Source organism: Epinephelus moara, chromosome 1, assembly GCF_006386435.1.
Source record: "Epinephelus moara isolate mb chromosome 1, YSFRI_EMoa_1.0, whole genome shotgun sequence".
Lineage (NCBI taxonomy): Eukaryota > Metazoa > Chordata > Actinopteri > Perciformes > Serranidae > Epinephelus > Epinephelus moara.
The window spans coordinates 34,150,590-34,166,232 of record NC_065506.1 but is presented as its reverse complement, the minus strand read 5'-3'; the positions used below and the strand labels follow the sequence as shown (position 1 = coordinate 34,166,232).

The following is a 15,643-nucleotide window of genomic DNA, read 5'->3' as shown; positions in this document are numbered from 1 at the left end:
TCTTCTGATTTTTTTGCTTCACACCACTTTTTTAGTTTTTATCTCTTTTTCTCAATTTTCAACTTTCTGTCACAAAACTGACACTGAAAAAAGGATGACACGAAGAGAAAAAAAATCCAAATATTGTCATTGGAAAACATATCAGAATGCAAAAACATTAAAATAAAATAAAAAAAAATAAAAAAATTTTAATGACTTTTTTCCAGTGTGATGTTTCCTTTTTCAATGCCAAATTAAAAAAAAAAGTGTACTGTCACTGTGCTAGCTCCATATATGTTAGCTTTTTACTTCTGTTAATTGCAGTTATGCTTCAAAAATCATATAAGCAGTGTTCATTATCCTGCTGAACAAAGCGTGTAAGTTTCATAAACTTTTGTTTGCCACAGAGCTTATTTTCTGCAGTAATCCAAAATCCAATAGAAAAAAATCCCACTGGCTTTCTGTCAAGGGAACCAGGGCGCCGTTAACTCCCAGGCTGGCCTACAAATAATCGTCATCCCTGCAGCACTCTATTTGAAGAGCACCCAGAGATATACCATGATGCAACAACAGGGAAAAGAGATGCAGGTGGTCTCAAAGCCTGGTCAACAGTGACCATTTGTTTATTTTTCTACACAAACATAACCATCTCTTGCTCAACACATGGTATGCGTGCTACAGAGCTCAGCTCTTTTCAGACATTTCTTGGAAAGCTTTTAATTCATTGCAACAAACTGCTACAACTACGTCATCCGGCCATCCAGCTTCCGACTTGCTCACTGGCAAGTCAGCTTTCGTTGTGCCTCACTAAGAAATAACAAGTGAACAAAATGCTCCTAGGACAGGAACAATAATACTGTATGGATGAAAAGCATAAATGAACCCATCAGAGAAAGTCGACAAAAATGACTATAATCGTCTACCCCCCTTCCTCCCTCCCTCCCATCTCCTCCTCTATATCTCTCTTTCCAAAATATCCCAGGAAGTGGCCGCTGTGGGACGCTGCCTAATGTGAGGGCTTTTCAGTGTTAATTAAGGTCACTTTTGGTGCGGATGTAGGTGCTGCGCTTCAGGGTGACTCTCGGGGGCAGACACAGGAGGACAGGAATGGGACTTAATACTGTTGTGTTTGCTCAGAGCCTCGTCGAAGTCCAGCTGCTGGCCGTTGATGGTGACGTCCATGCAGCCGTGGTAAAAGGCCGTCATTGGGGTGGCAGGTAACGGGACGTCATCTGAAAGAGAAAGACAGAGAGTGGGACAGTCTGTGAGACTTACAGTGTTTAATACCACAGTCACAGCATGCTACACAAGAAAAACAACTTGAAATAACGTCATGAACAAAAATAAACTTAAGGTAAAGTAACTTTGCTTTTATTGTAGCGCCATCATCTGGTCAAAAATGTAGACTGTCCAATATTTTGGTGCATGAACCAGAAAACTAATGGCATTCCCATCATCCTCAGTTGTACTTTTGTGTTTCATGCTAACAGCATGTGTCGCTAGCGAGAGTAGCGAATTATCCACTGAGTACTGTCATAGCACAATCAAGAGGATATTCCATTTAGCTTTGCTTTGAACTTGTTTTCTGGCATAAGGAAATATTTGATATGCTTTCTGATAAACAGATAAGGACTGGTTGGCTGGGAAGCCACATTGAGTCTTTAAAGGAGTACTTCACTCCCCAAATGACCATATTTATATCAGTTACTCACCCTGTGTTACACTGAATTTGTGAAGAAAACATTTTCGTGCATACCTCTGGTGAAGAAATAATTTCAAAATGGCCAACATTAGCTCTTTCACACATGCACTGCAACCCTGAAATTATCTAGTCATTAAGCGGGGGTGTATGTGAGAATGCAAATGTCCAAATCAGTTGGACCAGATATTAGGTAGACTTTACCCTGCCAGCTCTCTAGTACAAAGTCCATGTAATGTCCAATTGAGCCCATAGAAGAGAGAGAGTGAATTGGTAAATAGACCTGCTCCACAGTTTTTAACACACTAACACACCGATGGAAGAGCCACCGGGAGCAATTTGAGGTTCAGTATCTTGCTCAAGGATACATTGACATGTAGACTGGAGGAGCCGGGGATCGAACTGATGATCTTCCTATTAGTGGACGACCCACTCTACTTCCTGAGACACAGCCACCCACAAGTGAGGATGTTATTAACATTTCTATCATGCAGCCAGAAAAAACAGAAAAAAACAGACATCTGAGGGTGAAGAGAGGGTCATTTACAGGAGGACGGCAATAAAAATGTCTAACAGGAGAGATGAAGAGATTCAGGAACTTTGTCAAACGAATTCAACAAACAGCAAGAGACTCAGGTGTTTATGACCAAATTACGAACTTAGTGTGACTGCGGTGTATTCCGCATCATGTCCTGCCTCTTGCAGGCTCTACCTAGGTGCCATCCTTCGCCAAAACCAAACAGAGTATTACCGGTAGGTGAGAACACTTCTCTTGACAGAGACAATCTCTTGACAGAGACAATCTCCTGTTGTGTGCTACGTGTGAAAGGGAAACTCAATTAAAAGCCGATACTCCACTCAATATTTAACAATAAACAGCCTTGTGTTAACAAATGGAGGGATTATGTCCGCAGAAACTTTGTCAAAGCACTTTTATATTGAAACAGAAAGAAACAGGAATGGTTGAGTAAAACAGAAGTACTTATATTTCTTCATGTCTGTGAGTCATCTGGACACTGAAACTGTAGTGACAGGCGGTATAACGTCAATATGATGAGCACAAGACAATTTTCAGTCTGTTTTTGCTGAGAACAGTGAGCATCCTGCTTAAAAAATCAGCGAGCCTCTGAATTTCTAGAAGTGCCGCAGCCGAGCCGCACCTGAGCTCAACAACACGCAGAGTGAGTAACTGATATACAAATGGTCATTTGGAGGATGAAGTATTCCTTCAATGGTGACCACATGTATCTAATAAATCGTGTCATAGTTCACTTTAAAATGGCACCTTTAGTACTTCTACTCTCCACTTTATCTTACCTGGTATCCCTCCGATATATGTACTGACAGGGTTCTGCATGGTGCTGTTGAGGCGCTTCAGTGCCTCCTGCAGGTCGACAGACTTCATGTAGGTAACAGAAGAGGAGTTGCCTGAGATTTGGATTTCAGTTGGAGTCACATTCAGCTGCACCATCAGCCGGTCGGGGTAACACAACATCAGTGACTCCAGCGTTGCCACGGAGACACCATCCAAAAACACTTGCAGGTTCTGGAGCATGGAGGTCAAAAACATCACAAAGTTTAACAATGTATGTTTGTGCTTTCATTAATGAAGACATGCAGAGATTGATGTGTGCTTATTTCCAAGAAATATATGAATGAACTCACGGCATCTTCTTCTCCCTGCGTTACCACAGCGATGGACAGGGGGACTGTGTCATTGTGAACAAGAGCAAACAGGACACCCGTGCTGCTGGACGGACGTATATTCATCTTTATATCCACATTCCAGCTCCCAGAATCACCTGGTTACACACGTACACAAAGGGAAACAAAAATACATCTGTCTTGTCAGGCTGGAAATTTAGTTAGTAGTTTAGTGCAATAAAAATTAAGACAAAGTGAAACATTGAGGACACAGAAGAAAAAGAAAAAGACAAAAACAAAGGAGCAAAAGAAGCAATGTTTCTCATGTTCAAACTGGTGGGAATGCAGAAAATGAGGTGACAGAGAAGGATAGGGACAGAGAGATATAGGGTGGGCGGTTGGGGGTGGGGAATGGGGGGGCGGTTGCGATAGTAGGCCAGCACCAGAGCCAACCATTGAGGGAGCACAGAGCACAGTGCTGTGGCACCAGAGAAGCTGGAATCCTTCCAGAACACTATGTAAAACCTGATCTTTTTTTTCCTCTATCTTTTCTAGTCTTTTTCAGTTTCTAATTGTTGTTAAGTGGAAGCTGACACCATTTGTGGGCAACACTCAGACCCTCAGGAGGGTGTTTACTCATGAACCAACAGTGGACTTGTGTTTGGGGTTTTTGGCCGCAGGCTGGGGGTGAACGTGCGGCCGCTGCAGCAGGGACTGAACCTTTGTACATGGGGCGCCTGCTCTATCCACTAAGCCACCCACACCCCTGATAATGAATTTTTTGGTGGGCCTTTTTTGAGGTGGTTAAAAATGAACCAACTGAGACAGTGTTTGCTCAGTTATTGCAAATGACATTGTCTACTGTGTGCCTGTGCTGGTCTGTAATACTACGAGGTCTTCGTACGAAACCCGCCAACTGGGGCCTTTTTATGTGGAATTTTATATTCCTTTTGTTCACGTTTCCTCCTAACATGCTTCACTTTCCAAAAAACCACACATTCGGTAACACTCCTGCGCTTTGAACAGATTATCCGGCACACTGCTCTTGCTCAGCTTCACAATTTATTAGTAACACTAACGTTTCAGTCCTACTGGACCTTCATCAACAGTGTTCAACACCATTATTTGCAACACTAAGCTTAAATAGAAACGGCTCCACCCATTTCACAGGTGGGAAGGGAACAAGAACAACACAGGAAAAACTTAGAAACCTCAGCCCCCCCCGTGCTGCCTTTAAATCAAGCCCATATTCAAAGCTATATATGATCCTGCGACACTGTGGCTACTCAGTGTTTCACAGTATTTGGGATGGATCCAAACTTTCCCACAGGGATTAATAAAGTATAACTTAACTTACTCACTGTAGTCAATGTTGAACTGCGCCAGTCCTGCCCCAGTGAAGTAAGACCCTCGCTCCACATACACAAAGCAATGTTTACTCTTCTTCTCCTGGATGACCTCCTTCACCCCAGACGCTCCCTGGTTCATCAGGTTCCAGCCTCGGATGCAGCCGTCAAGTCGAGGGTTGATCTAATGAATCAGTGGAGACAAACACTGAGTGCAACACAGGATTGGAGCTGGTCCAGTGTATTTCCTGTATATCATCGTTTCACCATGTTATTAAGGTGATTCTATGAGATGTGGTCACAGGGGAAATAAACTGTGTATGCTAAGTGATTCATTGAGTGTGCATGCTTTCAGGCGACCTGCTTACAGGTTTGATAACGTTGTCGGTGCGGTTGGGCAGCCCGGCGATGTACACCTTCGTCTCCAGTTTGCCGTTGACTGAAGTGAAGAGACTATCGGGGCTGTTGATGCTCATCACAGCTTCCTTGCTGATCTTCACACTGATGCTGCTCTCCAGTTCGTCCACAGAGATCTGCATGTTGCACATACAGCATCATTATAACTCCTTCGCACTGTATTACCCATTGAGTCAGTTTATTGATTAGCACTTCAGCTCCCACTATGTTTAGCCTTTTGAATGCTTTCACGTCCCCAAAGGGGCAATTTGTGGTGCAGCACAGTAAACAATGAACAAAATGTGGACACAATTAAAACACAGAACAACAAGACAACAAGGAAAGTCCGTGATCATGATCTATTAATATGAAAAAAATGTTATGCTAGAATTACCGCCAACCAGTCACGTTGAAGTCTACATCCACGTCCAGACTCATATGTAGCTGTGACAGATGATAGAGCTTTAAATATGGACAATGCTGCAAAGACGCTACAAATTCTAAAACATGAATGCTTCACACACATCTTCGACCCGACAACACAGAAGATCTATACAATCAGCACAGTTTCAAGATGGACGCTCAAGATTATCGTCACCAACTCAATATCTGACCAAATGTCTCCCCTTCTGTCCCCAAGTTATAGCATTAAATTATATCCATAAAAGTGTTTTTGCAGAACATTATGGCACAGTGAAGATGACCTTTGACCTGCTTGGATATAAAATGTCATCATTTTATCCTATTAGAGATTTGTATTAAATTTAGTCATAATTAGTGCATTCATTCTCGAGTTATGGCCCCAAATGTGTTTGGTGAGGTCACACTGACCTTTGACCACCAAAATCTAATGAGATCATCCTCGAGTTAAAGAGGACAGTTCTGGCAAATTTGAGGAAATTCCCTCGAGGCACTCTTGAGATACTGAGTCTGATGTCGATGCAGAGGCATAATAAACTAGAGACCATCTTGCGAGCGATGACACAGCGATTTGCGACCTCAAATGAATGTGGGCCAGGGGCATAAAGAGGGCAGTCAGTGGCCCCGTCCCTTATTTCTACCCCCTTAATTCCAGCACCCTTGCTCAGACCATATCCATCTTCAAACGCAGCCTTGATTGTAATCTCTACTGCACATCTGTTAAGTTTTGTGACTACATCTTGCACAGTTGCAATACTATCATGTTGACAATTTCTGTCAACAGACAAACATCATAGTGTCATCCTATCAGTGTGTAACTGTGACTCATCATTGTACACTTTACTCCAGGACTGGTTGACCCTCTTTGACCTTTCGTAGGCTCAGTCACTGGTATTTGTTAATCTATAAAGCCATACTGGGTAAACCGTACATTTCTACATTGGTTGATCAGAGATCTGACTGTGGCTTTAGTCTGAGATCTCAAGATTTAGTTTTGTTGTCTGTTCCTGGTACACACACTGAGCTGGAAAAGACAGCCTTAATGTGCTCTGCTCCTCTTACTTGGATTAACTTCCAAAAGATTTGAAACTACATGGTCTCGCTACCTGATTTTAAAGCTCTCATATGCACAAGTATGAATGAATTGGTTAGGTCTTGTCATTGTGTGCAGGTGTTCTAATATTTCTACACGTAATTGTGTATCTTCTATGTTTTTACTGTGTGGTTGTTTGGCTGTGACTTTTTGTGTGCTGCTGTCTTGGCCAGGTCTCCCTTGTAAAAGAGACTGTTGATCTCAACGGGACTTACCTGGTTAAATATGGGTTAAATTAAAATAAATAAAATAAAATAAACAGACAAACACACAGACTCCTGGCAAAATACTACAAACAGCTTTTGTGGTAGTTCCCGCTACAGCAGGTGTCACCAGGACCACATTTTGCCATGATGACACACACACAGACTCACAAAGTGAAAACGATAACAGCTGTTGTGACATTTCTGTGGCTCGTAATAAGACATATTTTTCACATCCCTACGTATGTGTAAGGAATTACTGGATTACAGCTCTCTCTTACCACATGCCACTGCCCATCATTGATGGCTTTCCCTCCGCTGGTGACCTTGAATGTGTGCTGGTTTTTGAACTGGACTTCAATGCGACCGCCTCTCAGTCCCAACATGAACCACGAGTCCTGCGAGGACTCTGCGTACAGCACAACTCCCTCCGGGTCAAATGTACGGAAGTCGAACTCTGCTGCAAACCTAACAGTCAGAAACAGAGAGACAGAAATGTGAGTTGTGTTTATGTGTTTATTATCGTCTTTGACATTTCTGTTTAACATTTGCTGAGGCTGAGCTTTTCTGAAAGCTGGAGCAGGTGTTATTTTGTGTTAAATGGATTAAAACACACACCTTTAAAGGTCCAGTGTGTAGGATTTAGTGGCATCTAACAGTGACGTTGCAGAACTGAAACTTCTCCTGTGTGCCAAGAGTGTAGGAGAACAACAGTGGCTGACGCAAAAACAAGAACACTCAAATGGCCCTATGTAAAGCCACTGTTTGGTTTGTCCATTCTGGGATTCTGTAGAGCAACATAGCGGACCCCATGGAAGAGGACCCGCTCCGTATGTAGATATAAATGCCTCAATTTAAGGTAACGAAACACAGCGATTCTTATTTTAAGGTGATTATAAACTAATGAAAACATAGTTAAGAATATTACATAAGATTTCTGATGCCAGATGTCCCTTAATCCTACACACTGGACCTTTTTAGAAAATAGGTACATTATAATGTGTGTGTGTTGGTGCGAGACCCTCACTTTGTGTTCTCCGGCAGACGGAAGCGCAGGTAGATGACAGGAAGGCCTGTGAACTGCTCCCCCAGGTAAAGCATCTCAGGGTGCCTGTAGTCGTACAGCTCCACACAGACAGGGATACTCTCACAGTATCGCGCATCCTCCGCCAAACGAAGACCCTGACGACCGTCACAGTGGCACGCATAGCTGCCAAGTGTGTTTATACAAGTCCCGTCGCACACACTCAACTCACACTCGTCTACATCTGCAGAGACAGGAAAAGAAAAGATTACAGGCAATGATCTGTAATGTCTGAGGAAAGTTTTTTAATTGAAGGTGTGTGATTACACAGAGTGCACCATCAGTACCATTTAAAGTTTTGTCAGATGTGAGATTATGTGACTCTTGGTGGTAATTTCAGGTCTTACCGTTGCAGGTCTTGGAAGTGAAGTTATATTTGAAACCCTGGGGACACTGGCACTCAAACATGCCCGGCGTGTTGACACATTTAGACGGTGGTTCACAGATACTGGGGTACATCAGGCATTCATTGATATCTGGAAAACAGTCAGTGAAGAATGACAATGGCAAAATGGTCTTGTAGGACTTTGTAGTGCCTACCATACACTCAAAGACTTTGAAAATACTTTTATCAGTCTAAAGTTTTACACCATCATCTAAACATCTAAAGACAATGTGAGTTTTAAGTCACACACTATAAGATTTTGGGGAACAGGGGTCACTTTGTGTAAGACTACAACTACATTCCTTTTAAGATTATTTCCATCCTGCTCCTGGTGGAAAGTATTGCGCCAAACTCCCTTTGAGAAATATGATATATTAACAACTCCTTATGTGTCTGCTAAAAAACATAACTCCAGAAACACACGATAAAAGGCATCAAATCTCGACAGTGTGCTTGTCAATTCGGCATTAATATAATCCATAAATATAAATTGTATTTGATTACAAACTCTACATTTTGGACTTTGTTGCCTAAACTTGCTACCAGCCTCCATTAGTTAGCTGCACTATTTTAGTGGGAGGAGACCGTGACTCTTGTTCACTCCACAGCTCCACCTGTTTCTTCTCATCTTCCACAGTAATAATAATAAAGCATTTTATTTATAGGTGCCTTTCAAAGCACACAAGGACACCTTACAAGATGCCAAAAATTACCAAAAATGGTAATTATAAAAATTAAGTATAAAATCATCATCATAAAGTCATCATCAGTGCAAGTCTCAATATGTGTGTCACCATTAAATCAGACCAAATATGCAGCCTTGAAAAGGTGTGTTTTCAGACAGGATTTGAAAGTACAACAGGAGTCAATACAGCACAAGAGAACAGAGACTTGTTCATGTTCTTGCGCCTCCCAGGAGTCCCCTCCGTTTTTACTGTCTACTTAGTTTGCTGCTTCTTGTTTGGTGCTAGAGAGAACACAGCTATTGCTCGGTGACAATGTTCTCTTCATTGAACTTCACTATTTGCATGAGTCAAGACTAAAAACTTAATATAATGTTAGACACATTTGATTTTGTTGGAATATCAAGATGAGAAAAAGACTTAAGACAGCTCAGTCTGAGCTTTATGACCATCTTACACCCAACGATCAAGATTACGGGCCCACACACAATTTCCGACACTGGAAACTTGTATGCAACCTTTAGAAGTCATTTGATGTAAGGGCAGCATGATATATGTCCTTACAAAAAATGACATTTCAAATAAACTATATGGAGTTGATTGTAAGTGGAATTTTGGTACATTGGTGAAATCAATAAATATGACAGAAATTACAGTAAATATAATTTCTTACACTTTAATTTTATCAAGCTTTGAGCATCTGCATTTATTGTAAGAGTCACAGTATCATTGTGCCATAATGAGGCGCAGCTGCAAGCAGAGGTTGTTTTGAAAACTCTTCCTTGGTGGCGGTTCAGCTGCTGAAAGTAATTTGTTTTCATGAGATATGTTGCTGTAAAATAAAACCTGGCAGATGAGCTATAAGCAAACTCGTATACTGTGAGAAGAATACAGCTGAGGTTGAGGAGGAGGAGGAGGAGGAGGAGGAGGAGGGGGTCTCTTTCAATGTGGGACAGAAAGCAGTTGCTAATGGACAGCATATAACCAAGGACCAGTTTGATAGGAATCTAATTATTTATGTCATTTATAAAGCAAAAAACAGCAACAACCATTCAATGGTTCAAGTCTCTCAACTACGAATATGTGCTGCTGTTCTGCTTACACTGTTTATCCAACAAAAAAACTATCTGAAGATATCACGTATCAAAGACATTAATGATCTAATTTAAAAATATTTGACAGATTCATTTAAATTAATCAATAACTGTAATAATAATTTGAATGGTCAGCTTTGGAACATGTCAACACCGATCACTCCACATTAATGTATAATTTGGAATATGTATCGACTGGCTATGTGCAAAATGATCCGTACAATCTTCTAAATCTCTACACCCCATCAAAAAAAGGACAAAGCAAATTTACCAAACTGACTCAGTCCATGTTTGTGAAGACTTTGTACTCAACAAGCCTTAACACAGTCAAAGATAAACACTGAGTGAACTTCCCACTCAAAAAGAGACAGAAAGAAAGAAACTTAGGTTTAAACAAAAAGCATCAAACAAGTTCTAACAGCTCGGAGATGTGAGAGTGGCGGTCTGTTTACAACAAAAAAGGATGGATGTTTTCAGATGTTAAAAGCTTTTTTCACATTCGGTTACGTAAGAGGTCACCTCAGGTCAGCTTTAGAAATAACAAATGGTTCAGACCCTGAGGACAACAGCTGGATGACAGAGATTTTGTTATGAAGTGTGTAGGGTTCCACCGTCCATATGAATAAATAAAAGGGAAGATATCAAAAGGAATAATGCGCCCTGTAGAAACGTCTGTGTTTGCTCAGCTGCTAAGTAGCACTGTACATCTCGCTTAAACAGGGACAGATGAACAGCTGGATTCATATATGTGGTATAAGAGCATATAACACACACGCACACACGTTAAGCACATAAAACTGCACCTTTCTGTCCTGTTAAAATTAAAATGAATGAAAATAGATATTTTCCCTCTTGTGTTTGGGGATATTTATGAGTCTAGATTGTTCTGATGTAAGTTGCAGAGTGCTGGAGATATCGCCCATAGAGACGTCTGGCTTCTCTCTTCGCCATATAGTTCTGTTATAGTCGAGAGAAGGCAGACGTCTCAACGGCCGATATCTCCAACATCCTGCAACTCACACCAAAACAATCTAGACTGATAAATAGCACTACAGGTGAGAGGAACAATATGTATTTTTGATTTGGGGATGAACTGTCCCTTTAAATTTAACATAGTTGAGCAGCACAAATTGCAACTGAAACAAATGGAGTCTTACCCACGCAGTTGATTTTGTCATTGATGAAGTAGCCATCTTCACACATGCAGTAGAAACTACCGGGTATGTTGTAACATTTTTGGTTGCATCCAGCAGGAAATTCAGGATCCACACACTCGTTGATGTCTGCACAGCCAACACATTACACAACATTTTTTAGCAGCCGATTCAATGCTGTCAAAAAGGTTAAATTCATTGGTTTTAATTTGACTTTAACGTCTAATTTGAAGTGCAAAATACTGATACAGGATGTTAGACAAAAAGCACATTTAATATCCCAAAGCAGAACTCACCGTCCTCACAGCGCGGCCCCTTCCAGCCGGGTTTACACTCGCATGTGAAGGAGGCCTGGCCGTCCACACAGCGCACTGAACCCCCCTTGTAGCATGGATTTGGTGAGCACTGGTTGCTGATCTCTGCCATGCAACAAACAGTTTTAGACACACACACACACACACACACACACACACACACACACAGGATGTTAATGAAGGCGTCGATAAAAGCTGCTCTCATTAACCGTTATTTGCCTTACAGACTAACTGACATAAAAGTCCCTCACCCCTCACACAGGTGCGAAGGTCTGACGGAATGGCATCCGAGTTCGGGTTGCTGATGCCGACCCGGTGTGAACCCAGACACACTGCAACAAAGAGTTTGCTTTATCAGAAATGGGTAGTGGAGGCAAAATAAAACTGATATCAAAACATATGAAGAGACACAATAAATTCTGCACACTTACCAACATATCTGGGGTAGAAGTATTCCTGGAAGAAACACAACAGGTTAATAAATGCTCAAATCAAACATCACACTATTTTTGACCAAATACCATGAAATTGATTATGCAACAATAATGTAGGATTGACTCATGGTGCTTTCAGAACATATTTACACAAGAAATGTTTGATAAAATAATAATCAATTATGTGGATATAATGACTGAGTGTGTAAAGGCAAATAACAGAACAGCTAGAACAGTCTGTAAGTTCAGAAAATGACACAAATTTACTGTGATGCAGCCTTTAAAACCAGGAAAAGACAACACTTACGATACGATATCTAGTCTCATCACAATATTGATATAATATTAATATATTGCCCGCTCTTTCTCAAAGATAAAGCATCTGATCTGTAGCTTAAATGTTTAGTCAATATATCTACTAGTAAATCGAAATAAAATGACTTCATATCAGTATAAGTCGTTATGTTTTAGTAGAAGTGGGAAAAAAAATCAAATGTGAATAAGGGCACACAATGTCAGATTTTGTCTACACTACTGCCATAGCCAAAAGAGTTGATGATAACAATATCATTGCCATATCTTTCAAAAAATAGTGAGTCAAATTCATCTTTAACTTTGTTAATGGTGCCGTTTTTATCTCTATTTTCTGGCAAATTAAACTCAAAACACGAGTATAGGGAGGAGGAGTGAGAGTCTGTAACCATAGCTGTATAAAATAATACAAAATTAGCAATTTAATGGATAGTTAAAAGGTAACCAGATGGCGTTGTGGGACGAAAGAAAGAAACGAAATGTATTTAAACTGTGCCAGCTTATTTACATGATATAATTATATGTTTATTATTCACCTGATATCAGTATTTCATTTTTAAATATCATAGTTGTCGTCAATACCAGTATGTTGCAACACCCTTAGTGTGAATATTTGCTGTTTTTTAGCCCTTTGTGATAGTAAATGGAAAATATATGCATGCTGGACTGACCTGAGCTGTGGCAAAGTGACATTTTTAGCTATTTTCTGATGTTTTTATAGATTAAACAAACAATCAGCTGATTCATCAATAATGAAAATGATCATTAGCTGCAGCCCTGGTCTGACCTTTTGCTTCCACTGCTCAAAGGTCCAGTGTGTACAATTTAGTGCATGGATGTATGAAGAGACCTGGATACAGCGGTGGAGGTAAGGCTCCATTCTTTCTCTCCAAGTTGCTCAGGGGTGCATTAAGCCAAAAAAATTCTAATTCCAGTGTGTAAAACTACCTTGATTTTCCACATAATTGGGCCCACAGAGCAGACGGACTACAGACTTTAGCAAGCAGAGTGGCTAACATCTGCTTTAGTGCTCTGTCAACTCGAATGGGGATAAAATGATTTCATCGTGCGGCTCTTGTAGACTTTTGAGATGTTATCAGTTCAAATGGATGAAATTATGATGGTGAATCGAGTCATTTCACAGGGGTTGTGACTTTCAAAAAATGGATCCACTGATTTACAGACATCTCTTTCTCAATGGAAGTCTATGTGAAAAAGTCTTTTTGGGCCCGATGACATCATATAGCCGACTTGGAAGATGTAATTACACAAGTTGGCCATAATGTCAAATGTGCTTCAAAGCCTGGCGAACTTCCTGGGAGCTGATTTAATAGCATCTAGCAGTGAGCCTGCAAAATTAAAAGCTCTCCTGTGTGCTAGCGTGCAAGAGAACAGGCTGTTCTCATGCACCAAAATTTGTAGATATGCTACATAATGGTGAGCCAGTAATTCATGTATAATCCAAGTATTTGGGAAGGCTACAATCATGTGACCAATGCACTGACGGGATTAAAGACAGAAGTGGCCCCATCCACCGTGTAGTGTTTGGAGGTGTAACTGCAGAGTGACACAGACACACCACCGCACAAGTATAAATGCTCACAACGGCGTAGGCCACGTGCGTAGGCTAAAGCGTAGGGTCTGCATAGAGCTGACACACAAGTATAAATCAGCCTTAAGGAAGCAGGTTGGGGGGTGGATGGTTCACAGGACTTTCCCCAGGAGACCAGTGTTTCAGAACTGAGTAAACTTTGAATCATCTTTAGGGCACAACATCATCACGTTTCTTAAATCTATCCATAGTAACTTTACTAGCCTAAACCTGACCTCCGTGTCTTCACATTAAGTATCTAACGATATCATGTGCACCTTTACATGAGGACACATCGAGGAGAACAATTGTGGCCAAAATGAAAACCTAAAAAATAAATAATACACACACATGCACAAACAGGACCTATGCATGTATTAACTGGAGAGAAGTCAGAGTGAGGGGGCTGCCTTGGCCCCGTGCAGTTGGGGGTTTGGTGCCTTGCTCAAGGACACCTCAGCCTAGCACAGGAGATGAACTGGCACCTCCAGCCATCAGTTGACGCTCCATATTTGGTCCTGTTCCCTCCGGTTCCCAACCCAAGTCCCTATGAACCAAGTTACTGCCGCCCCTAAATCCTACATAGTGGACCTTTAATCCGTGTCCAACTTTCCACTTCTTCTTCCCTTCTCATCCACTTCCAGGGGTCTGGCACCAGGCCACCTTGCTCTCAAAGCTAACCAGTAAGACCAGGGGTCACTGGTCTTCTCTTACCGTCTCTGGCTGGTTCTCAAAGATCTCCCTGGCCTCCTCCTTGTTGCACAGCTCCTCGATGCACTCCCTCTCCAGGTCGCCCTTCTTGCTCTCCTCAAACAGAGAGTTGGCTCTCCTGTGCCTGCTCAGGAACTGGGAGGCTGTGCTCTGGCTCAGGACTACAGACAGACACAGATACATAGAACTCATTCAGATATACAGTGTGATCTGTGCATGGTGTGTGCATGTTTGCAATCAGCACAAACCTATTGCCTGTGCAGTGATACTCTCACATGTGTGATTAATACAAGCAGGCATATGCAGCTACATTATAACAACACATGACTGATCCCAGCAGGAATTCAAGTCCTCATGACAGATGGCTGATGTGGCTGGTGCCTGCATGGACAAAGTGGACAACCTAATTACTCTTCTGTGAATTGGCTTGAGAGGGAAAAAAAGGGTCATTGCGAAACCGTTATTTCCCAGAAATGACCTCTAGTTGTTGTAACAAGCAGCTCATGTTGTCCAAGCATTGTTTCACGGTGCAGAAAGGAGTCATGACCCCTCACACTTCCCTCTTTTTCTCTGGGTCTGCTTGCTTTAAAACTTATAAAAGTCCTAATGCCGTTCCCAACTGGTCCCATCCAGGCTGAAAGCTGCTTTCAATCTGAGGCACTGGGACCAAATAGACTGTAACAGGCGATTCCGTGAATTGCTTGACTACGTAAGGGATCAAAATGCAAACCGCAAAAAGCAAACACTCACATACTTACATCGATAAGCATCGACGAGCGTCACGAGAAATACGAGACAAGCCAAGGATTCCCCAAGTGCCCGTTTCTTTCTCCACATAGTCGAGCCGTTCTTCCTGCTAGGCCACGGTTTGGCTCTGAGTAAAGACTGGCTGAGCGCAGAAAAAAACTTTATTCTTCCCGAAAGTGTTTTCGTAGAGAGAGGGGGAGAGCTGAGGCTGCCAGGAGAGCAGATACACAGGGGTATGAGTGGAAGCAGCTAGGGAGCGCTGCACACACACACTGTCAGTGTTTACTCAACCTTACATGCTTGTTGCAGCTCTGAGTGGCTGCAACTCAACTCAGACAGAGAAAAGGTCTCAGA

General features: G+C 41.7%; 1 protein-coding gene across 1 annotated transcript; it reads right to left on the bottom strand.

The window, feature by feature from the left end:
* Positions 1-237: 237 nt before the first annotated feature.
* pros1 (protein S) lies at positions 238-15,542 on the bottom strand. The gene is made up of 14 exons (XM_050043612.1): positions 15,301-15,542; positions 14,546-14,703; positions 11,926-11,950; positions 11,746-11,826; positions 11,477-11,599; positions 11,184-11,309; positions 8,212-8,340; positions 7,808-8,048; positions 7,062-7,248; positions 5,037-5,201; positions 4,684-4,852; positions 3,344-3,480; positions 2,996-3,224; positions 238-1,211 (listed from the first exon to the last, which is right to left on the bottom strand). Exons 1-14 carry the CDS (start codon positions 15,377-15,379, stop codon positions 1,018-1,020), a joined length of 2,043 nt encoding a protein of 680 aa, XP_049899569.1. The 5' UTR covers positions 15,380-15,542; the 3' UTR covers positions 238-1,017.
* Positions 15,543-15,643: the final 101 nt, after the last annotated feature.